General features: G+C 41.4%; 1 protein-coding gene across 8 annotated transcripts in view; it reads left to right on the top strand.

Moving 5' to 3' along the window:
- Positions 1-25,670, top strand: part of SLIT2 (slit guidance ligand 2) — a 221,442-nt gene that overhangs the window by 178,725 nt on the left and 17,047 nt on the right. For 6 of the 8 annotated variants that reach the window (XM_077934422.1, XM_077934425.1, XM_077934424.1 and 3 more), the window contains 10 exons: positions 1,703-1,771; positions 3,241-3,312; positions 3,505-3,576; positions 6,504-6,575; positions 8,198-8,361; positions 11,033-11,157; positions 11,776-11,873; positions 13,823-13,962; positions 18,896-18,922; positions 22,885-22,978. In XM_077934422.1, coding sequence (XP_077790548.1) covers positions 1,703-1,771; positions 3,241-3,312; positions 3,505-3,576; positions 6,504-6,575; positions 8,198-8,361; positions 11,033-11,157; positions 11,776-11,873; positions 13,823-13,962; positions 18,896-18,922; positions 22,885-22,978 — 933 coding nt within the window. The remainder of the gene's footprint in view (positions 1-1,702; positions 1,772-3,240; positions 3,313-3,504; positions 3,577-6,503; positions 6,576-8,197; positions 8,362-11,032; positions 11,158-11,775; positions 11,874-13,822; positions 13,963-18,895; positions 18,923-22,884; positions 22,979-25,670) is intronic. The other 2 variants (XM_077934421.1, XM_077934423.1) reach the window with 1 other exon arrangement.

The following is a 25,670-nucleotide window of genomic DNA, read 5'->3' on the forward strand; positions in this document are numbered from 1 at the left end:
GACCTTTAAAGCCCTAAATGGCCTCAGCCCAGTATACCTGAAGGAGCGTCTCCACCCCCATTGTTCAGCCTGGACACTGAGGTCCAGCTCCGAGGGCCTTCTGGCAGTTCCCTCACTGTGAGAAATGAAGAGTGCCTTCTTGGTTGTGGCGCCCACTCTGTGGAATGCCCTCTCATCAGATGTCAAGGAAGTAAAAACTGACTTTTAAAAGACATGTGAAGGCAGCCCTGTTTAGGGAAGTTTTAATGACTGATGTTTTAATGTATTTTAAATATGTTGTTGGGAGCCGCCCAGATTGGCTGGGGAAACCCAGCCAGATGGGCAGGGTATAAATAATAAATTATTATTAATAATAATAATGAATAAATCACATGACTGAAGGGTTTGATGAACAAATTCTCTCAAGATCCCTTCGTGCACCTTGAAGTTTTGACCTCCACTGAAAGACTGCTTGTGTGCTTCGTTTATCTGGCCCAGTACATGACAGGACATATTCTGTTACCTTGGACAGTTCTGAGCATTCTCAGAACTGTGATTGTGGGTGCTTCAGAAGATTCTGTTAAGACCCATACCCAGCCTCCAAAAAACATCTTTCGTTTTACAGAGAGGATGAAGCTTTGCACGACTAATACTGCTGCGTGTGCTGTGAGAGGAACCTATGCATGCCTGGAGAATTTCAAAAAGCAGATGAACCAAAGGTCTATATGGGTGGCTTCAGCCGAATTCCTACTGTCAATCACATCTGGCATAACCTCTAGCAAAGCTCTGCTGGATTCCATGAGTTCACATGGAACATCTGGACATCAGGACCACTTGCAGTGGTCCTAGCAACCTGCTCGTTGCAATATATTTTTAAAGAACAACTGTCCACTAGGACATCAGGGTTTGACAATTCCTCCTCAGAGGAGAAGGCCATGAATTAGAGTTAGAAGAGTTAGAGAGAATTGCCCTCACTCTGCACTGCCTGGGAAGCGGTGGCACAGGTGGAACCCATTTTGCCATCATCCCTCTGGCCTGAGGTCGCACTGTCGCACACTCAGACTCTGTGGGCTCCAGCCCGGACGCTCCAATGGAACCACGATCTCTTGCATGCAATAGGAGCAAAACGTTGTCCAGACAGGCAAGGCCCCTTTTATTAAAAAGGTGGGAGCTGCAACAATATTTAGAGTCTGCCTGTTACAGAAACAACAGCTTGTTCCAGCTCTGTATGGATTCGGCAGTGCTGAACTCTCGCCTTGCTGGAACCTTGTACCTGCTCTTCTTGGATTGGCACTTCCTTGCATCACTTGATTCCGCCTTGGACCAGATCCCCCTTTCTGCTGGAATCATTACCTGGAGCAGAATGCTGCCGGAGTGTTACTAGCTACTTTCGATAGCAGTTGTAACATCACCCTTCATTTCTCTACCACACTGTTGCTGATCTAAAACTCCACTTTTTACAAAGAAGTACCGATATACAATGAAACAGCCTTTTCCGACAAGCCAGATGTGTTTGCATCAAAGAGAAAATATTGGTTCACCGTAGTCAAATTATTTCTGTTAGTGTGCAGGTGTGCATCTGGCTATTAAACTGATGGCTGATCTCATCTATTCCCCAGTTGTCATATTATTATTTAAAAAGTGGGGGGGGGTATTAGAGTCATGGAATGAACTATTGGTGATTTCAGTTAAATAATATTGCATTCTATCTTCCCCTTTGTAGTTATTTGGATGGAAACCAGTTTACCCTTGTCCCCAAAGAACTTTCAAACTACAAGCACTTAACTCTTATGTGAGTAATCCTCTCTCTATCCTAATGTTATTTAAAATCTGCTCTCCCATTAAATGAAGTAGTTCCAGACCCCTTTGCAATTAAAATTCTATTGCACATTTTAGAAATAGTTTATATTTAGTCCACTAATCACAGCACAATTCATTAGAAAGAATGCAGGCTGAATACAGTCGTACCTTGGAAGTCGAATGGAATCTGTTCCAGAGGTCCGTTCGACTTCCAAAACGTTCGGAAACCAAAGCACGGCTTCTGAATGGCTACAGGAAGCTACGGAAGCCCTGTCAGATGTTTGGGTTTGCAAACCAGAACACTCAATTCTGGGTTTGCGGCATTTGGGAGGCAAAACATCCCAGTACAGTGGTGCCTCGCAAGACGAAAATCCGTTCCGCGAGTCTCTTCGTCTTGCGGTTTTTTTGTCTTGCGAAGCACGGCTATTAGCGGCTTAGCGGCTATTAACGGCTTAGCGGCTTTAAGAAAAAGGAAACAAACTCGCAAGAATTTGCAAGACGTTTCGTCTTGCGAAGCAAGCCCATAGGGAAATTCGTCTTGCGGAACGACTCAAAAAGCGGAAAACCCTTTCGTCTAGCGAGTTTTTCGTCTTGCGAGGCATTCGTCTTGCGGGGCACCACTGTACCAAGGCGTTCGGATACAAGGTACGACATTCCACTCTAAAAGATGCACCATGGAGTATGCTGGATGTAGTTGTTGATTATATGTCTAGCACACAGTATTAAAGAGTGTAAAGCCATTACACAAGTATATTCAGTTGCAGAGAGAAATTGGATTAGTTTGCTTGGAACAGGGTTATAAAGCAGTAGATGGCATTACAGTGAAAGAACAGGAGGAAATAGCTAACATCTTTAGAGAAGCATTTCTGAGCCGCTTGCTGGATTTTTTTAGAAGGTAAATTCAGCTTTAAGGGTGATTTCAAAGTTAATCTTCAGGAGAATATCAAACTGAGAAGCAACTTTACTAAATTGCATCATGTATAAATACAATCAAAATGTGCTTGCATTTTTCAAAAGTATGTTTTCTAGTAGCACATATTTTATGAAACAAAAGTGGTTAATACTTTAAATATAAAGCATACCAGTTAAGAAATGTTGCATCCTTACCTGTTTTGCTCCAAAAGGGTGCATTTATTATCACTCAGGAAATCACTTGTTCAGATACGCCATGTAGTTCCAAGTTTTATTTCACAAAGGGAAGTATTAGCAATACGTTCATATCTGAAGGGTGTAGTTCTGGATATTATTTGGGTTTCTTCTTTTTGTAATATTGGCATTCTCATTTTGTTGTCTTTAGTCCTACTTGTTAAAATGCTTGCTGGGTTCATACATTGCATGTGGCAGTATAAACTGACATTTTAAATAAGAATTAATAATACTACATTTACTAATAGGATTTGGTGTTTGAACATCTGTGTTATGACTTAAAGAATTTCTGGATTTTTATTGTTATTTTTTTAGAGATTTAAGTAACAACAGAATCAGCACCCTTTCTAACCAGAGCTTCAGCAACATGACTCAGCTGCTTACTTTGTAAGTGTACTTGTGTAGCAAAAAAATAAATAAAAAATGTTTAAGTACAGTATAATCTTTATTAATAAAGCTGATGGTTGATCTGGATTTTGGCTGTGTGTTTATGGTGAAGAAATCAATATGTAAACTGGAGCTTACAGCTCTGCGTTTATAGTATCTAGTTTGAAAATTAATTACTTGGTATACTTTCAGAATTCTGAGCTATAATCGTCTCAGATGTATCCCGGCACGAACGTTTGATGGCTTGAAATCGCTTAGGCTGCTGTAAGTAGTAATGTTCCATTACTCATTTTCTTGTGTGTACCAGTTGGAGGATGAGACCTGAATCAACCTTTGTGGCTGCTCCTTCCCCATGTCTCTGGTAGTATGAATGGCCAAATTTGGCAATAGATATTCCCCTATCAGTGCTGTTTAAACTAGGGGATGTGGTTTGACCCACCACCACTCATGTCCACCAATGATTTCATTATTTCATACATTACCAGAGAAGTGTGGGATTCTGCCATGGGAAACATCACCTAAATTGCTCAGTTGGGTCTTAAAGGGCCCCCTGACCATTAGGTCCAGTCATGGCCGACTCTGGGGTTGTGGCGCTCATCTCGCTTTATTGGCTGAGGGAGCTGGCGTACAGCTTCCGGGTCATGTGGCCAGCATGACTAAGCCACTTCTAGTGAACCAGAGCAGCGCACAGAAACACCGTTTACCTTCCCGCTGGAGCGGTACCTATTTATCTACTTGCACTTTGACGGGCTTTCGAACTGCTAGGTTGGCAGGAGCAGGGACCGAGCAACGGGAGCTCACCCCATTGTGGGGATTCGAACTGCCGACCTTCTGATCGGCAAGCCCTATGCTCTGTGGTTTAATTCACAGCGCCACCTGCATCCCTCCTAGTTGGGTCTTAGTGGTTTGTAATTAGGATAATTCCCTAAGAAGTCACTCGCCCTGGTACCTTGATGGAATCAACCAAAGGCAACTTCTGATGTAGTAATTGAACTACAGTTATTCCATAAATAATTTGCAGTGCCCCATGTGGACATATTATAAGGCATGAACTCTAGTGCACAGTAAAATAATCATGTGAGGTACACTGCTAGGATTGTTGGCCCCTAGGTAGACTGCTAGGATTGTTGGATGCGGGTGGCGCTGTGGTCTAAACCACTGAGCCTCTCGGGCTTGCCAATCAGGAGGTCGGCAGTTCGAATCCCCATGAAAGTTTGAAAGCACCCCCAAAAGTTCAAGTAGATAAATAGGTACCACTCTGGCGGGAAGGTAAACAGCGTTTCCGTGCACTGCTCTGGTTCACCAGAAGCGGCATGCATAGTCATGCTGGCCACTTGACCCAGAAAAACTGTTTGCGGACAAACGCCGGCTCCCTCGGCCTGAAAGCGAGATGAGCGCCGCAACTCCAAAGTCATTCACGGCTGGACCTAATGGTCAGGGGTACCTTTACCCTTTTTTTTTTTAACCTGTACACAGCAAGTTTTGCTTTGACATCTCCAGGGCAGCAAGAAGACATGATATGGGAACTATTGCATCCTAATGCTGCAGTGGTCCCTTCTCTCCCCACTCTTGATTGTAGCATGCAGGAGAAGAGGATGGATTTCTGTGGCATTAGATTGAGAGGTATGGTGCCCATATCATGTTGTCCTGAACTTGGATTCATGCAAGTAAGAGTGTAAGCATCCTCTTAAGTTGGAACATTTTAGTGATAGAATTTTGACACTATTATGTTATGCAAAGTCCTTGTCCATTATATCACAGAATAGATATCCTTAAAGGTTAAAAACAACACATATTCAGAGAAGTCAAGCTTCTTCTGTCTGACAAGAGTCTTGTTGCGTCCTGTTGATGAAGCCTAGTTAGGGAAGGAGATATGGCTGACTTCAGTCCCGTACTTCTTGGGACAGCAAGTGGCCATATTACCCTGCCAGAATACTACCCTTGCTCTTGCTATTGGTGCAAGGGATGGTTGACCTGAGGTGGGACAGAGTTTGAGTGGACCATTACAGATTGCCCCATGCTATATCTAGTAAGAGAGCCAGTGTGGTGTAGTGGTTAGGAGCGGTAGTCTTGTAATCTGGTGAACCGGGTTCGCGTCTCCGCTCCTCCACATGCAGCTGCTGGGTGACCTTGGGCTAGTCACACTTCTCTGAAGTCTCTCAGCCCCACTCACCTCACAGAGTGTTTGTTGTGGGGGAGGAAGGGAAAGGAGAATGTTAGCCGCTTTGAGACTCCTGAAGGGGCGTGAAAGGCGGGATATCAAATCCAAACTCTTCTTCTTCTTCTAAATTACTCAAAAGAATGAAAAGTTGACATGTATGTGTTTTGAACACAATTTGTTTTACTGTGATAAATCCCTAACAGTATGTAATTAGGAACATAAGTTTTCATGTGTTTGCTGTTGGGTTGACTGGAAAGCTTTTGAACATTTTGGAATTATTTGCATGGCCAAATGCATGGCCACCACATCTCCCTTGGCAAAAGGTGCGACGTGAAACTAATTTCCCAGTCTCTTCCATTTCCTTTGGTGCTGCTTGTAGGAGTGAAGAAATACTCAAAGGGGTGATATCGTGTCACACATTTTGCCATACATTATGACAGATGGGGAATGACGAGGTGCAGGGCTGCTTATTATGGTAGTGATGTAGCAGCTGTAACATGTTCACATCCCTGAGAGTAAGGCTATGTTCTGCTCAGATTCCAAATATTTTTTATTGATTTACCACATTTTTCCGTGTATAAGACGCCCCCATGTATAAGGCTTTTGGGGACCCCAAATTTAGAAAATGGGCATATGCACTATCCATGTATAAGACGCCCCCAGATTTTTAACCTTATTTTAAAGTAAAAAAACCCACCCTAGTCTTATACACAGAAAAGTACAGTATTTTCCAAAACATACATGCTGCTTTTCTAGGCAAATATCATCCAAAGTGGCTTACAAGCAATAAAAAGTGTGTGTGTGTGTGTGTGTGTGTGTGTGTGTGTGTGTGTGAGAGAGAGAGAGAGAGAGAGAGAGAGAGAGAGAGAGCGCAGCCTTGGTTGACTGTGAATTTTGGGATGGATTTCAAGCTTACAAGGAACTGATACTGATAATATATGCAGATGTCTGGAAGTATATTGCATTGATTTTATTTATTAAGTTCTTCACCATCTATTTCCAAGCACATAATTGTTTATCATTTGCATAGGTCTCTACATGGCAATGACATTTCTGTTGTACCTGAAGGTGCTTTTAATGATCTTTCAGCATTATCCCATCTGTAAGTATCCTGTCCATAAGTTAATATTTACATTCATGTGCTGATTGGGCAGTTCACTATTAGAGAGACTAACTAAACATTTGTATAGACTAGTTCAGGGAAGCACAGGCTGTCATGTACCTGGAATATACACAGATAACACTTTTAGCAATGCACTTATGCAGCGGTTGGATGTCCGTATTGTAAGAATGTATTTGCTGGTGTGATTGACTGGAAGGATACATAAGCAATGGAAGATGGGTTGTAGGTAAACATATGTCTACCTTCTGTTCTTTTACCGCTTTAATGAACTTCAATATTCTTCCAGCTATGTATATATAGTTCATAAACAAATATTTATATTACTTTCCTAGCCGGGGAATTAATGTTTGGGGATGCACAAAAAACCGTGTAAAAATTGGCAGTGAAATGAATAAGCATCTCAACGTTTTCTCAGCCTGCCACAACAGCTTAGTGAATGTCATGTTGCCTGTGTCAAGCCTTGTATATTATGCTGATAAGGGGAAACTATTGCTAAATTCTTGATTGCTTCCTTTGCCTTCTTGCAAAATATGGTTTGTTTATTCGCTGATTACAGCTTAAAGCCTGCACTGTTGCAAGCATTGATCTGGGCCTCTTCTTTCAGTGTTAACAAATTGTTACTGGGCTAAGAGTATAAATGTTTGGGTTGAAAACCTCCCCACTCCCTTGAGTAGGAGTCTTGATTATTTTCAGTTAGCGGCTCTCTGTGATCACACTAGGTCACATCCATAATATACGTTTAAAGCACCTTTATACCACTTTAACCATCGTGGCTTGCCCCAAAGAATCCTGGAAACTGTGGTTTGTTAAGGGTGCTGAAAGATAAAATAAGTGGAAAGCATTTGTTTGCAAAACAGAGGGAACTTGCAAACACAAGAGGCACTACGGAGCCCCTCTCAGTTGCCGATTATATCTTGCAGATGCCCCCTTCCTTAACATTAGTATTGTGAGAAAAACCTGGAGCCCCATGTTTGCCTTTTAATGTTTAGTTCCACCTTTACAATTAACCCTTTGGTGATGAATTGTTTATAATGGGTTTATAATTTTATAATAGGGACGCGGGTGGTGCTGTGGGTTAAACCACAGAGCCTAGGACTTGCCGATCAGAAGGTCGGTGGTTCGAATCCCCGCAACGGGGTGAGCTGCCGTTGCTCGGTCCCTGCTCCTGCCAACCTAGCAGTTTGAAAGCACGTCAAAGTGCAAGTAGATAAATAGGTACCACTCCGGCGGGAAGGTAAACAGCGTTTCCGTGCGCTGCTCTGGTTCGCCAGAAGAGGCTTAGTCATGTTGGCCACATGACCCAGAAGCTGTACGCCGGCTCCCTCGGCCAATTAAGCGAGATGAGCGCCGCAACCCCAGAGTCGGCCACGACTGGACCTAATGGTCAGGGGTCCCTTTACCTTTTAAATTTTATAATGCATTTCTTCCCAGTGTTTCCCTTTGGAGCCATTTTGAAGCTGAAGCTTCATGCTCTCTTTTCTGTAACTTTTTAGTAAGTTGATTCAGCAACATACGGAGTGTTTTCCACTACGTTTTCATGATAAGAAAAGCTCTGTGAGAGAGATCATGTAAAATGGTGTTTTTCTGTTTTGGTTCTACAGTGCAATTGGAGCAAATCCACTTCACTGTGACTGTAATATGCAGTGGCTGTCTGATTGGGTAAAGTCGGAATACAAAGAGCCAGGCATAGCCCGGTGTGCTGGACCTGGGGACATGGCTGACAAGCTGCTTCTCACCACTCCATCTAAAAAATTCACCTGCCAAGGTATGTTCCCCCCTCCCCAAAATGCTTATATTTCAGCATCCTAGAATAGAAAAATAATTGCCTTCAATATAATATGTTCTAAGTTTCATATAACTATAAGAGAGACATTTCCTGCTCTTATCCAATGTGTTAAAAATACTCCGTGTCATGGAACACATTTGAATTTTTTTTGCTGTCTTTCTCCCTGAATGACTTAGGACCATTTCATGTATAATGGGGATGCAAATCTGGGTTTGCCAATCTGTACACTCAACAAAAGGCTGCAGTCAATCACAGTTATCTGTTGAGTTTACCTGGATTACACATGTAGCTACAAACGTTTGTTTATAGCGTTATAGAATACAATAAGAACTTAATGTGTCCAGTAGTACTTTCAAGATGTCTGGAGAGTCACCATTCTGAAGGTTGTCTCAGTCGTATTGGTTTCATTTTTGCTCGTTTGCTTGTTTAAAAACCTTTTAGATGCCAGTGGCTAATAGAATCACTGTCTTTAGGAAAATAAAACTTTTAAAAGTCTGATCTAGTGCAACATGTTTCTTGCTATGACTACAAGTGCTAGAACTCGTCGGGTTATGGGGGGAGCTTCTTCTTCTTTGGGCTTGTGTACAAGCCCAGTATTAACAATGAGAAAACTTGTGCTCAAAGATAGCAATGTAGAATTAAAGATAAAATAACCAATGTAAAGAACATTTGCTAAATTCCCTTCTGAATTATGCAGTTCTACTTCATTAGAAATACTGTTAGCAAAGAGCTTATTTCCTTAGATAATGTCCCCAAGAGCATTCGCCCCATTCCCATGTACATTATTCCTTTGGGGGTGTCGCATCTAATAGATTTTCCATGTTTTACTTTTGGCATTTCACAATCCACACCCTGCTTCTAGAAATACCAGGGCCTTGTGGTTTTCTCATACCAGGTAAGACTGTAAAGTGCCCTGGGTTGAATTTCTATTTAAGCCAGGACCTTTGGACCTTCCCTACGTGTTTCTCAAGCAAACATTTTCCCCAAAGACGTGCATGTTGTCCGTTTCTTCCCACTTTGCTTGGATGACATTTGTGAGTGATTCCTTTTTACGTGCTATGGCATAATGACATTCTGGCATCCTAAACAACCTTTTGGTCTTTTAAATCATGATGATGATTTATTTATCATAGAATCGTAAAGTTGGAAGGGACCCAGGGTCATCTAGTCCAACCACCTGCAATGCAGGAATCTTAGCTAAAACATCCTTGACAGATGGCCTTCCAACCTCTGCTTAATTTATATGCCGTCCATCTGACTAGGTTGCCCCAACCACTCTGGGCAGCTTCCAACAAATTATAAAACCACAGTAAAACATCAAACATTTGAAACTTCCCTATGCAGCACTGCCGTAAGATGTCTTCTAAAAGTCAGATAGTTGTTTCTTTCCTTGACATTTTTTTTTTTTTTTGGGGGGGGGGATGTTGCAGATATTAATATTGCACAGATTGAAGTGACCGGAAGCAAAAAGAACTGACTCCTTTTGGAAGAAATCATTGTCCAGGCCCATAATAATACTGTTCAAAGTTTTACTGGCCGAACACTTCAAAAACAGAATATAAGCATTAAAGATACAATCAAAATATACATACAATGTATTGTGCTGTCCAGCACAGGCCCAGAATCTTAGAAAATGTGAAATAATTCAAACAGACCTAGAAACAGAGGTCTGTCTCTCCTCCATTGGCCTTAGGCTGTTTCTCTCCCTTCAGGAGAGCTGCATTTTCATCCTCACCCCATGGAGTTTGAGAGACAAGGACTACAGGCAATTCTCTAACAAAGTGAAGATTTGCAATTCAATACCTTCATCACATGATCAAATGCTCACTCTCAGCACAGAGTTAAACACAATCAACAGTTATTCATTAACCCTGAGTCCTTTAGAAAACAACTGTAGAAAACCCCCAATGTTAAACCTTTTCACCAATATATATTTAGGCATTCTCATTTCAGTGTCAGTTAAGCCATTATACTTCTGCAAGTTTTATATACCGTGTTAGAATTGTAATTATTACCATCTTGTTGTATCCTTCAATATCCTTTGTGAACGTCAGTAGTGATATTGACAAGCCTTCCCATTCCTTGACTTCTGTTTTCTGATCTTCTGATTTCTTGGTATCTTCCTCTACTGCGCCTACCCTTAAATATGGTTATTGCCTTGATATCGTCTTCCTACTGTTGAGTCCTCCATCTTCTGGTGTTTGTTCTTCTTCATTTGTGGCAATAAGGACTAGAGCCTGGATCAAAAAACCTACCAGGTTCAAAAACTGAATTCCTGTAGTGGAAGGGTGGATGCTTGTAGCAAATGAAGTCATATGATCTCCTACCTTTGAGGGGCCACATAATTTGGGCTTCTGGAGGTAATATAACCAGAAAGACTAGTAGCTATTGATAGCCTTGTCATCCACAAGTCCAGTCTCAATGAACCATTTTGTGCATTGTACAGCTTTTTCTTGGTAAGGTTGCTCAGCTAGCAGCTGAGTGTAGCCTGAGCATCACATCAAAGCTACATATCCACAGCCAGCATATTGCATAAAAGTGTTGAATGATTGGCTAGTACAGATCTAGCCAGATCCACCCTAGCTGAAAAGGTATTTGATAACAAATATGACAGGCTTGTGCCTGACTGTGAATTTGTGTCCCCTTGAAGGTCCTGTGGATGTCAGTATCCTGGCCAAATGTAGTCCCTGCTTATCAAACCCATGCAAAAATGATGGAACTTGCAATAACGACCCTGTCGATTTCTACAGATGCTCCTGTCCCTACGGCTTCAAGGTATGGAGAACATATGAAGGTCATTTTTTATTTTATTATATTGGGGACCCATCTTTCAGGCTAAGCCATGCCATTGGTCCATGTAGCCTAGTACTTTGGGATCACAGGTTGAACTTCCATCCTATAGGCCAAGCACATGCTCTGCCATTGGGTTTTGGAGAGTGGGAGAAGCAAGATTAACAGCAGGGTGGAGAAATGTATAAGGTAAAGGACCCCTGGGCAGTTAAGTCCAGTCAAAGGCAACTATGGAGTTGCGGTGCTCATCTCGCTTTCAGGCCGAGGGAGCCAGCATTTGTCCACAGACAACTTTCCAGGTCATGTGGCCAGCATGACTAAACTGCTACTGGCACATGGAGGACCATGACGAGTGCCAGAGCACATAGAAACACTGTTTACCTACCCATCGCAGTAGTACCTCTTTATTTACTTGCACTGGTGTGCTTTTGAACTGCTAGGTTGGCAGAAACTGGGACAGAGCAACGGGAGTTCACCCCATTGCGTGGATTTGAACAGCCAATATTCTGATTGGCAAGCTGTATATAACCGTGTTATTTTAAAAGAATAAACCAATTTGCCTTCCCTCTGTGCAATCTCACAACTTTGCTGTTTTATCTCTAGGGCCAGGACTGTGATGTTCCAATTCATGCCTGCATTAGCAACCCTTGTAAACAAGGAGGGACTTGTCACTTAAAAGAAGGTGAAAAGGATGGATTTTGGTAGGTTTTTATCTGGAAACACAGAAGAGAAGCCTGTTGCTTTTGAAAGACTAGTCAGACCAGCAGAACCCAAGCACTCCCACACAAAAGTCTATGTGTGCTATTAGTAATCTTTGATCCCACAAAGTAATGAGAACCGAGGACTATTAATAAGCACAAAAGCACAAACCCAAAATGGTGGTTCTTCTAAGGCTTCAGGAAACAAAGTCACATCAATGAGCTTAATGTTCCCTGTTAAGTTTTTCTTTTAAATACGTTGTTATTAGTCAAGGCATAACAGGGCAAGACAACATGGTGTTGACTCTATTATGCTAATTAATTGCTAGCTAGATCCCTGCTGGAAAGACTCTCAATTCAGCTGTTGTTCTGTGCATTATATCAACAGACAGCCTGTAAATGATCAGATGTAAATCCCAGTGAAACAGAAAATTAATGATTCATTGCCAAATCAGCACGCCAGTGGATAAACATGCTGTGAGCATTTTTAATCTAGAGTTATTTAATCACACACTACAATTACCCAAGATGTATTCCATGAATTATGAAATAGAGTTCTTTAATAAATGGATCCAATAATTTCAAATAAGAATGCTGATCCATTCTTCTATCTAGTTAAAAACCTTCTTGATTCCTGCTTTTCATTAAGAAATTATCTTTAATTTTACATCTAAATTTTGGCCAAAGGTTAGAGTGCTTTCTGTTTGAAATTAATCTGATGCATTTTAATACCATGGTAAATTAACATTTAATCACAGCTTCAAAGGACTAAAATGAGCAAGAAGCACTTCAGAACACGTTAGTTTGGTGGGACTTATGTAGGGAAAGTTAGTAAATGTATCCAGAGTATCAGCTTACCATATTGTTCACCGTGAATGCATATTGTCACCAGCACCCAGTACAAACCAGGAGTAAATAAATTTAAATACAATTTATTCCCCAAAGAAGCTAAATTCCTTAAGTAGTGAGGTTTCAGCTCCCCCCTCTCTCTGTGTGTCTTTATATATATTCATTCCATAACATGCTACCATGTTTGAAATACATACGCACATGAGTAAAGTACCAGTTCAGAACCAATTCTAGTATTGCTTCTGCAATAAATGAAACAAAACTTCCATTTAATTTAGTATTCCCTAGTTACCTTCACTTCACCTTACCGACAAAGACATCACCTTGCCGACAAAGGTCCATATAGTCAAAGCTATGGTTTTCCCAGTAATAATGTATGGAATGAGAGCTGGGCCGTAAAGAAAGCTGATCGCTGAAGAATTGATGCTTTTGAATTATGGTGCTGGAGGAGACTCTTGAGAGTCCCATGGACTGCAAGAAGATCAAACCTCTCTATTCTGAAGGAAATCAGCCCTGAGTTCTCACTGGAAGGACAGATCCTGAAGCTGAGGCGCCAGTACCTTGGCCACCTCATGAGAAGAGAAGACTCCTTGGAAAAGACCATGATGTTGGGAAAGATGGGGAGCACAAGGAGAAGGGGACTACAGAGGACGAGATGGTTGGATAGTGTTCTCGAAGCTACCAGCATAAGTTTGACTAAACTGCGGGAGGCAGTGGAAGACAGGAGTGCCTGGCGTGCTCTGGTCCATGGGGTCACCAAGAGTCGGACACGACTAAACAACTAAACAACAACAAAGTTACCTTCCAATTTTCAGTAATTCCCCAGTTTTCAACTATGTACTTTGTACTATGTTTTATGTTTGTCAAATTTCTGGCGTGGGTTCGTCAGCACCAAAACAGGTCAGTGGTATAAAAAGCAGCATAAATGATGCTGAGAGACATCAAAGGGCAATAAGAAGTACAGTTTAGATTCTCACGGTGTGAATACAGAATCTTTTTATTTATGTAAGAACGTATCAGTCCTGGGGGATAAGGTCAAAGGTCCATTAGTCCAGCACTGTCTTCTACATGAGCACATGTCTGAAAAGGTTTCTCATTTACAGGTGTGCCTGTGCAGATGGATTTGAAGGTGAAAACTGCGAAGTGAATGTCGATGATTGTGAAGATAATGATTGCGAAAATAACTCAACCTGTGTTGATGGAATTAACAACTACACTTGCCTGTGTCCTCCCGAGTACACAGGTAGGAAAAAGGGAAATAATACTCTTAACAGCATTTAGCATGCTAATGCGTTTGAATCACTTTTATTCTAGTTTTCTTGACTTTGCAATACCTTTTAGGAGTCTGTTCATTTAGCCGTTTGTTTAGCTGCTCTTGGCATTCTTACAAGCATTGCTTGATAACGGAAAATGTAGAGCCTGGAAAAGCAAAAAACTGAAATAAGGAGCATTCCATTTTTCATTATTCCCTGATTGAACACACTGCAATTGATACTGCACTAAAATTGCTAAATAATTATGTCCCAGAAATTATTGGAATCCAGAAGAACCATTTTTCTGTATTCTGTCTGTTGCATAACTGCACCTCCATAGTTTTCCTTTCACCCCTGCAATTCTCTTTCACCAAACTGCAAATGCTTTTTGAAACTTGCACAAGTTATCATTTGAAGATGGGAAGAGGATGCTATTTTGAAAGTCATATATGTGGAGTGTATGGAGGAGATAGATGATAGATAATATTTATTTGCCTTTCTAAGAATACACACACACATCCCTCTATATCTTCCTGATTTAACACAGCAAGCTATTGGTCCAACCTAGCTGAAATATATTATATTAATTTATCAAGGCTGTAGAAGTCCAATTTGAAACAGGAATCATTTAGAAATGAATTCTCAGGTCTTGAACTAATTTTGCCCCGTGTGTGTGTACACATATACCCCCCCTCACATATATATATATATATATATATATATATATATATATATATATATATATTAAAAATTATGTACTAGATTGTGTGCTTGTGTATCGGGGTGGGGGTGGGGGCTATGAAAAGAGGCAAATGTCATTTTTCATTTCAATATGCACCGTACTTGACAGTGATTGAAATAGCAAAGCATGGATAACTAGGTCAGTACTGAAACAAAGTCTGTCATTTTCTCAATAAGCATGAATGCCGGAGATCAGTTTTCTCATGCGTAGTAAGAACGTTCTGGTATTTTATGTGAGTGGCAGAGTAACCACATCTGCACAGGTCACGATAGCTAGAAAAGGCTCCAAGTCTATAGAGTCTTCATAGAAGGAAGATTTGAGAAAGTATTGGTAATGTTTTAATTGCCCTGTCCTTCAGTAGTTCCAGGATGGATCCTGATTTCAGACACTCCTAAGTGTGTCCACCATGCTTAGGTGCTCCTCCAATTTCCTTGCTTTCAGCGCAACAAGGTTTGGGCAGTTCTCATGGGATGGTGACATTTGGGATAGGACCTGCACACTCACTGACTTGTATCCCTACTACAGTCCCCGCAAACATGTTGCTTGAATGCCAAAATAGGATTATATAGTATCGTGAAGCAGAAGTAGCTAGCCACAGCTCTGAAAGGCATGGATTATTGTTGTTATTATTATTTATGCTACTGATAAGAAGGGAGAGGTGATAAAATCAGCACTGAGCCACAGAGGTCTCTTGACTAGAAATTCACCTGAATCACCAGCTCACGTAAAAATGGGTTATACAAACTGATATTTGGGCTTGTTTTTGCTGACGTACTTGCAGTGGCTCAGAGCAAAAAATGTTTTAAAGATTCAAACCAAAGGTCAGTTTTCAATTATAGCGTTTCACAGATTTCAGAGACATGGATAACCTGGTTAGTTTTATATTGAAATGAAGCACTGAGGTTTTGCTCGTCATGGTGATTTAAAAGTGGATTTTGTGTTTGTTTTGGTGACTTCTCTTTTTTTGAGTTTCTCTCTTTATATACAGTATATGGAAAATCAATGGGGCACGAGGAATGGAAAGATATATATATATATTTAATCAATAATTAGTCAAAATGGAAGGATTTGTAACTCAGCAATATATGAAGTTATTAAACTGCTTGCGTAGCATAAGTGCATATTCTGAGATCTAGTTTGGGTAGAAGATTGTTAGGTCTTGGGCCTTATCTCTGGTCATTATGGGCGTAGCCAGGATTTTTTTGGGGGGGGCAGTTAGGGGGTTGGTCAATTAGTTAAATATTTTTTTTAATTGATCAGGGGAGCAAGCTGTCCCCCGTTGCCACCCTCCCCTGCAGCTATGCCCATGCTGGCCATTCCTCTTTTCTGCTAGAATTTTCCTTTCAATAGTGTCTGCAAGGCAGGCAGAATCCTAGGAATTAATTCCTGGTCTTCATCCGCACACACACTCTCAGCTCAGAGCAGCAAAGCAAACTGATGTTTCACCTAGTTAAGTAAAGGTAAAGGGACCCCTGACCATTAGGTCCAGTCGTGACCGACTCTGGGGTTGCGGCGCTCATCTTGCATTACTGGCCGAGGGAGCCGGCATACAGCTTCCGGGTCATGTGGCCAGCATGACTAAGCCGCTTCTGGTGAACCAGAGCAGCACACAGAAACTCTGTTTACCTTCCCATTGGAGTGGTACCTATTTATCTACTTGCACTTTGACGTGCTTTTGAACTGCTAGGTTGGCAGGAGCAGGGACCGAGCAACGGGAGCTCACCCCGTCGTGGGGATTCGAACCGCCGACCTTCTGATCAGCAAGTCCTAGGCTCTGAGGTTTAACCCACAGCACCACCTGCGTCCCTTTCACCTAGTTAGGCTGCTGGTAATTGACTTAGATAGCTTTTTTTCTTCTTTAATGTCATTTGTTTCATTTCGGAGATAGGGGCCAGATTTTCAATTGGACATTTATTTTATTTATTTAAAATATTTTTATACCTTATTTGAAATAAAAATGATCAAAATGGTATACAAAGGCTAAAACATCAAATAAAGGCAAAAAAAACCCAGACATATAAACATAAAAGCAACCGTGGTTATATATCACCTGAAAGGGCAAAACAGAAAAGTTTTAACAAAGAGGCAATCATTAAAATCTCACATGGATGGGAGTTTCAACATTCTGGGGCCGCAGCAGAAAAGGCCTTGCTTCTTGTGGAAGATAATCCAGCCTTCACATGTGATGCAGTCTTTAACAGGGTCTCATTAAGACTTCTTAGTGGGAAGGGAACTCATATGGGAGAAGGTGTCCTCTGGGATAATAAAATAAATTCTGAGCCCAGAAATATATTAGTTGCCAGTGTAGCTGTTTTGAAATAGGTACAGGTGATAACCATTTTGCGTGGGTGTTCCATTTCCAGACCCCACATGCATTGACGAAGCACCCCCCTACTCTGTTCCGCCCGTATCCTTCCCTCTTCTGGCTCCAAACGGATCCACACATTGGCGATTGCACATCATTTGCATGTGCCTAAAATGTTCATTGCTGACAAAAATGGTTTGAGCTAATCAGTAACTGAACTGTTGCATTTTTCAGCAGCTGAAGTGTCTGAATTATCTTAAAGGGCAGCCCAATGTATATTGCATCAGTGTAACTCAGTATGGAGGCAAGCAAAAACAGGAATAAAAGTGGCCAGGTCTCTTGTCTTCTAGTAGCAAGTGCAGGTGCTATGTGAGCCATTGTCAGTCTGGGCATATACCGTATTTTTCGCTCCATAAAATGCATGGTCCCTGGAGCCGAATTGCCCTGGGGCAAAAAGCAGATCGTGCTTTTTTTTTTTAGAAAGAGGGAAGGGGGTGTTGAAACAAAGCTGCTGATCAGCTGATCAGCAAGCGATTGGGAGGGACATAAGGGACTCTAGAGATAAAGGAGGCTGCCTGGGAGGGGGGAGGTACAAGCACATGGATCCTCAGGATTTTTGCACTGGGTAATGCCAAATTCACCGTCAGATCACACAGCATGTCCATGGCTACAACCTGCACAAAAAAAAAAATCACACATCCACTTTTTTGTGGGGCCGCAATGGTGCAAAAACGTGGTTACAAAGCACGGATCCACATGGATTCTCAGGTTAAGAGCGGTAGACTCGTAATCTGGGGAACCGGGTTCGTGTCTCCCCTCCTCCACCTGCAGCTGCTGGGTGACCTTGGGCCAGTCACACTTCTCTGAAGTCTCTCAACCTCACTCACCTCACAGAGTGTTTGTTGTGGGGGAGGAAGGGAAAGGAGAATGTTAGCCGCTTTGAGACTCCTTCGGGTAGTGATAAAGCAGGATATCAAATCCAAACTCTTCTTCTCTTCTCTAGTCAGACCCTTCAATGGAGAGTCGCTGGAGCTCCACATGGGATGGGATATTCGTGTAACAAATAAACATTTAAACAAATTATTAGCGAATCTTTGTATTCCTATTTTAACTGGCTAGATTTGGCAGGCTCCAGTTTTGTTTGTGGAAAACACCAGTGCCCTCTAGAGGGGAATGTACAAAGCTTTGACAAAATGTTCCAAATGAAACTTCAAATAAAATGTTATGTGTGTCCTAAAGGGTTAAAAAAACACAACACGCCCCCCCCCCAAAAAAACCCCATCATCTTTAACTAGCAGATAGTGTAGGGTGGAGAAGTATAGTTCACCTTTGTTTCCAACAGCTATTTCATTGCTATGAAGAATAATACTAGAGACAATATCAACATTTATACTAGAGAATAATACTAGAGACATTTATCAGCATTGAAGCCATAAATATATATATAGGATAAGAACAGATGAAACCTTTGGGAATGAAACATTTGAAAACCTTTGTAACATTATTTACCCTTTAAACTCTTGTCTGGCTTTCTTAATGTATTCACATTTGTGCTCCGCAATCTTTTGAATGTTGGGATCATTAAGTGTGCATTCTGTAGAATAGATTATCTAGTCATTTTTCTTGCTGCTCATTATCATCTGTCATTAAAATCATATGTATCTTTGGTCAAGCAAAGCTCTTTCTATGCTGGTAGTGGCGCATACCTCTTTTGTGTGTTTTGTTGTGTAGCTGATAAAAATGAAAAGCTGTCTTCACTTTTGCTACATCAATTTAGCTTTTCTGCTGCTCTTAGTTGTGCATTATTTTATTTGTGCTATGCTGTTTCAGTACAATGTAAAAGTCTCTTTGTCTCTTCTGTCTTTGTTACCACAAGCTGCTAATCTGAATGAAGTGGAAAAAGGTTAGTTGCCTTTTAAGCCTATTTCATTACCTTGGTTTCTCTTTTCCCTTTTACTTCAGTTTCCTTATATGGGTTTCAGCTACTGAAACAGCAATCAAAAGATATTTAGCACACTCATCCAAATAATGCTTTCATTAAGTTTAATCATATATTGGTCAAAGGTCCCTCTGCAAATCTTTATATTCCAGAACAAACTCTTTAAAAGTGAACAGTTTTGTGTTCATCCTACTGAAAAGATGTATTGAAAATTGCCACTTTGACAATGCAACTTAAATTATTAATTCTGAGTTTATTAATATTTCATCATTCGTAGGATTCTAATATCAAGAGAAGTAGGGTAGGCTTTTTTGTGTGTGTGTCTAAATTTCACTTTAGTTTCCTCTACTGAAACAGTTTCTAGGACTTTTCACAAGTTTGACCAAAAGGCTGTTTTCTGTCCGAGAATGTGTAGCGAGTGCGTGCGTGCATGTATCCTTTCCTAAGTAATGTATTAACGGATTGTTAAGCTAAATACCCAGCCAGGGATAATATTCCCTGACAAAAGAAAATGTGATGGATAAAAGTTTTTAAAAAGCCCCTATCTCTCTCTGTCTCAGTACTACAACTTGATTGTGGAGATCAGCCTTTTAGATCATATAGGAAATAAACTTGACTTGATTTGATATGCGGAAATAATTCCTACCTTACAGGCATGTTATAAAAATTACTGATATAACATATGGGAAATCTTTAGTTATCTTAAAGTGCTATATAAATGCTAAATATTGTATCAGATATCATTTCTTATGTGTTGTCTAACCTCCAGCTATCTTTAATAAACTAATATATGAATATTTACATACTGTCTTCCCAGGGCAAGGTAGATTTCATTAGTATAGCAGTGAAAATGTAAAAAAAAGCCCTACATATTTAAGTACTGTGTAAGAAGTTACAGTAGTCATTTTAGGGAGATTACCACTTCCCCATGGCAATTCCCACAAGAGCAATTTGGATTACTCATCAGATTGCCAATTCCATGTTGTTTGGATTCAACTTGCTGGTTTAATATCACCCTTTTGCCCACATCTTCCAGTTGCTGATTTGGGGCCAGGAAATGTGCTTTAAAAACATGTAGATCAGGGTGTTCATTAATGCCACCGGCCCCCAAAGTTCAAGTTGATATCTTCTGGCAGATTCATTCTCTCTCCTTTCCACACTCTTTTCTCGCACACTCCTATCTATCTCCTATCTGTAAGGAGTGGAGATAGATTACTGAAAATTGTCTTTCTTCCAAATCACTGCAAGCTGGCTGGGCTGCTGTGAGCAGTGTAACAAAACACAATTCCCATGAATTTGTTTTTGCTTCACTGATCTGCCTATACCAAGGCAAAACCACACTCATGCTGCTGCTGCCTAAAATGTAATTTAGAGGACCACAGACAATATTTCAGGAGCTGCTTTAAGTGCTTCAAAGACCTTCTGTGTGTGTTCTTACTTAGCCTGCTTTGAACACGGTGGCATAGCGTGGGGGGTGCAGGGGGGGCCGGCCGCACCGGGCGCAACATCTGGGGTTAGGGCAAATCCACAGGTTAGGGGGCGCAAATCCACGGGTTAGGGGGCGCAAATCCACGGGCTAGGGGGCGCCTTGCCCCGGGTGCTGACAACCCACGCTACGCCACTGTTTGAACAGCAGACATGTCACACCAGAAGCTCAAGATGAAACTCCCTCATTTTCAAAATAGGATTGGTATGTGGCATGGGAGTTGCTCTTGAAGAAAATATTTAACTCTCTTGTTCACAGAGAACTGTTTAGAGAGACCCACAGTTTCCTTAACAATAGTATTTGTGGTAATGCAGAAGATTACAACTAGAAGAGTTAATTGGTTTTTGGGATGTATGAAATTTTATTTTTTAAATTGTTTTTTTTTTGGGGGGGGTGTCAAAGTTTTCTCCAGTGGAAATATACTCAAAAATGATTGGTTCATTGTAACCATAGCAATATTCCTTAAGTGTAGTCATAGTGGCTGCATATGGCTATCAGGTGGACACCAAGGCATAAAGATTGGAGTTGGAAGACGGAACAGAAACCATTGATTGGAGAGCATGCTTGCCCAGGCCCTTGAAGGCAATAGTTGGGGGCCAGAGGCAAATGTTCATTTCTTACTCATTACTAACAATTACCTTCCCCCCCCCCCCTGTACAAGTCAATAGTTTGGCCGAAAGGGAGAAGCAGAAGCAGTGGAAGGAACTATTGATAGACCATATCTTGGTTGCACAAAGAGCAGATTAAGACCCACTGAAAGAGCCATGGCCATAGCCTAATTTATGCTTCACCTTTGTATTATGGAAACTGCTTCCCCATGACTGCTTACTATGGTCATATGTATCTTGGAAAAGTGTATGTGGAGCCAATATTCACATTTCTACCTAGCTAAGCATCATGCCCCCTTGTAGTTAGAAATTAGTCTGTTGCTGGTTGCGCGGCGAGGTCCCCCAGGCCACCCCAATAACTCACACTTCACAAATCAATTTTTGTTTAAGGTTTTTGGCATGAATTTGGCCACAACTTTATTTAAATACACACACGTGAGTGGTTGCTTAGGCATTGGTTACAACTATGTGTCCTTGCCCCAGGGACAGAACTGACTTCCGGATTCCAGTGGAAGCCAGTCAGGGAGAACCATATTGGGGAGAAATGAAGCTGGACATCAGTCCCCCATCTCTCACCCTCATGCCCCCTGGGGCTTGCACGGCCCAAGTGCGATGCCAGGGACTAGGACGAAAGGGATGGCAAGCCCCTGGATTCCTTTAACGGAATTCCCTTTCAGCACCACCATTGGAGGGGTAGGCACTTACCCCTCCACCAACCAATTTTAACCAATGCCTAACCGCCAACCTTACAAGTTGTGATGATTTGCTACACAGTAGGCAAAAACCAAATGGCAACAGCCAATCAGCCTAATGGACAAAATTCCTACCAGGACCCTGCCCCAAGGCAGACGACCCCATGACAGGCATAGCAAGGTCAGAGGACAACGACCCCCTCCCCTTTTCGGGGAGGGTGGGCGGGTGATCCTGTGCACGCAGCCCAAGAGAAGGCCCCAGGCTGCGTGCCCTGTATTTAAGACCTCTGACCCCTCCCACACTTTAGCAACTTAACATTCTCCCCAGCAACACTCCTTGCCCAATCACAGCATGTGGCCAATTTGCCGAACAACAGTGGAGTGGCCTTTTTGGCCCCCACCGCAACACGTGCTCTCTATTATGGAGAACACGCTTTGCACAACAAATGCATGTGAGAGTTGCGTGACACCGGTGTGGTATGGGAACAAGCTATGGAGAAGAAGAACTAAGCACAGGGTGAATGGTCTGCGTGAGCTCCCATGTAGTCTACTGAAAGAAGAGAAGACAAATCTTTATAAAAAGCTTGGAACTTTTCATAGGGTTCAATTTCCACATATTCAATTTTTCAAAGATATTGGTTGGGGAAACATCTTTGTCTCATTAAAATGTGCTTGCTGCTGCCTTTGTTAAACTGTCTTAAAACCTCAGCTGTGTTATAATATAATGATATTTTAGTCAGTTGATTAGTCTATTAGTAAGATGACCGATCTGCTGTCGTCTCTGCGCTACAGAGAACATTTATTGTCAAACTGTTAATCAACCTCTTTGGGGCAGTTATGCGTGTCTGCCTGAATTTGCTGGCCTGATTTTTATCGATTGCCCAGAGCAAATCCAACTGTATAAGCAAACCAGTTAAATGGCAGTTTTGCAGACAAAGAGATGTTGCCGAAGAAAAGTCATGAGAAGCGAGATTACAGCGGGAGAAAAAGAGATTATCATTTGCCAAGTATTTTAGCAGCTTATGCGACTGGAGCTGCTTGGCTGTACTAAAAGTTGCTATAGAAATAAATAGTTTTTACACTTCGCTTCCCATGTCCCGTGGTGGTCTCGTAATGGTGATTGGATATACTTTGTTACAGGTGAGCTATGTGAAGAGAAGCTGGATTTCTGTGCCCAAGACCTGAACCCCTGTCAGCATGACTCCAAGTGCATCCTAACACCCAAAGGATACAAGTAAGCCCTGTATCTTTATAGTCCACTTTGTTTGTGTTTTTAATCGCTGCTTTGTCCTCCTCAATGGCTGTGGGCTTTGTTTTTCCATGGGGGTGAATTGTGCTGTCAGTCCTCATTCACGGGAGTTGTGATCACAGAATAATGGCTCAATAGATTTTTCCTTTGCTTTGCATGGAGCCCTGTGTAATAACATGAAGATTCTCTGTCGAGTGACCAGTTTCCTAGCAGTGTGGATTAAGTACTGACAATGAAGAATTGAGAGTTTTTATGCTCTGTGACAATCCACACAAAATCCTTTTGGTTACTTGGACTAGGAAGTGAATAATTATGTTAAATTAAAGCTGGATTATGAAGCTGTAATTACATGATGGGTTATTAGCAAGACACATTGGAAACCATTATACAATAAGGAGGTTCATCACCAGGAAGGCTAATCTTTAATTAAATGACATCCTTATTATCATTAATTAGTATGCACACTTGAAAAGTGGTTTTTAATGGACTTTAGATGAGTAGATTTCAGGAACCTGTTGTTCTGAGCTGCACCTGTTTTATGTACTATGTTGTGTTGTGCCAAAACAGCAGTGGGCCCATTGTGAGTTGTCATTCCAAGCACATTTAGACACCAGTTTCCATTCTACAGTGCCAACTTTCGTTTGTTAATTCAAGCATTTGTGTGAACATAACACCCACCAAGTGGAACTGGTATTTTGATCATCACGGTTCGGTCACGTTTATTTGTTCCCTTTCTTCGACCCTTGAGAGGTGGAAGTAGGAAATCAGAAGTCAAGAAACCAGGACAGGCCTGCAAAACTAAGAAACCACCAAGCCAACAAAAGCCCAACAGTCATGTGTGTTAGTTCATATGGGCTTGGCAAGCCTCTTGTTTTAGTTGATTGCCTGGGACTGTAAAAACGAGGAAAGTTAGCCATGCATTGTAGTTTGCCAAATGATTGACAACAGTCTGACTTGGTGAGTCGCCAGGTGTGCAGATCTGCACCATTGAGAGAATGGAGGACAGGTGTGTACAAGGTGGTTGCTTTTCTTACGGGGTGGGTAATATTTAGCACAGCTGATAAAACATAGAAGGGTTTTCATTGAAGAGCAGATAAGTCATTCAACATTGTTGAAAGCATATTGGTGACTTATCACGTTGCAATTTTTATTCATGACGAATGCAGCCACAGGTTTGCCAACCAGTATTAGAAACTGAGATATGAAAGCTAGGAGTTAAATGGCACCTTAATCCTAGGTTATGGGCGCAACAACAAAATGTCTAGACACACTTTTTTATAACAAGAATACAAAGCTGAAAATGAATGAACTGCAGCCAAAATATTATGTTCATTTTTCACATAGGCTAGTCCTTCCTCTGCCCGCCCCCCTAATATTCTTATAGGGGTATCTTCTCCAGTCTTCAGAGTAGCTGGAAGTGGGGAGGCAGGAAAAGGTCCTCCTTTCCTTCCACTCTGCAGTTTTAATCTGAAATCTTAGGCGCAGTACTGCACCCAGAGCTCAGAAACTGCTCACGCTAATGAAATTCCCTGTTGCAAAATGCGCCTAGAACAATGGGAGTTTTGAACACTGGTGCCAACACTGAAATGCTTAACTCATGAAGGATCTGTGCCAGACTGCAATTCTAACTCCACTTACCTGGGAATAAAGGTAAAGGGACCCCTGACCATTAGGTCCAGTCGTGACCGACTCTGGGGTTGCGGCGCTCATCTCGCTTTATTGGCCGAGGGAGCCGGCGTACAGCTTCCAGGTCATGTGGCCAGTATGACTAAGCCGCTTCTGGTGAACCAGAGCAGCGCACGGAAACGCCGTTTACCTTCCTATGGGAGTGGTACCTATTTATCTACTTGCACTTTGACGTGCCTTGGAACTGCTAGGTTGGCAGGAGCTGGAACCGAACAACGGGAGCTCACCCTGTCGCGGGGATTCGTACCTGGGAATAAGCCCCATTAAATTCAGCTGGACTTATTTCTGAGTGGGCGTGGTTAGGATTGTGGCCTAAATCACTGAAATGTTGAGCCAATCCTGGCCATTGTAATTCACAAGAAACTTATAATAGCTTCATGTACTACGGTATGTGCTATTTGAGTAGTGTTACAGATGACGAACAAAAAGCAGTATTCCTAAGAATTGATTAATATTGTAAGTCACTTTACCAAACAGGTTCAAATGAAAATTTGCTTTTCCTAGGTATTGTACGTTGTTGCTAGGAATCAGTTGCTAGCAATTGATTAGCTAATGTTCACTAGAAATGTAAGGCAAGTAACAAAATTAAGAAATATTCTCTATTATTTGGGATAACATTAAATATTACTTTAAGAAGAAAATAGCAATTTATTTGTAATGACAACTGAACCAAATCCACATGCATGAATTGTAGTGCCTTTGTAATCTACAAACCATCTTAGCAGAATTATTCAACTGTACAATATAGTTAATTTTAATATTATTTTTACAACATGTCAAACTTGAGTGGCATTTAGATACACATAGAATATTATTTTTGACATTTTAAATTAAATAAACTGGGTGAAAGGTATTTTATGAAATGCCTAGGCAATGTTTGGAACGATAGATATTTAGTACTTGGTTTGGTTTTTGGAGTGCTAAAAGTATTCCTAGGTATTTTTAGATGACCTGTATGAAAATTTTGCCTGTAACGAACATTTTTCCAGGC

This window comes from Podarcis muralis, chromosome 9 (assembly GCF_964188315.1).
Source record: "Podarcis muralis chromosome 9, rPodMur119.hap1.1, whole genome shotgun sequence".
Taxonomy (NCBI): domain Eukaryota; kingdom Metazoa; phylum Chordata; class Lepidosauria; order Squamata; family Lacertidae; genus Podarcis; species Podarcis muralis.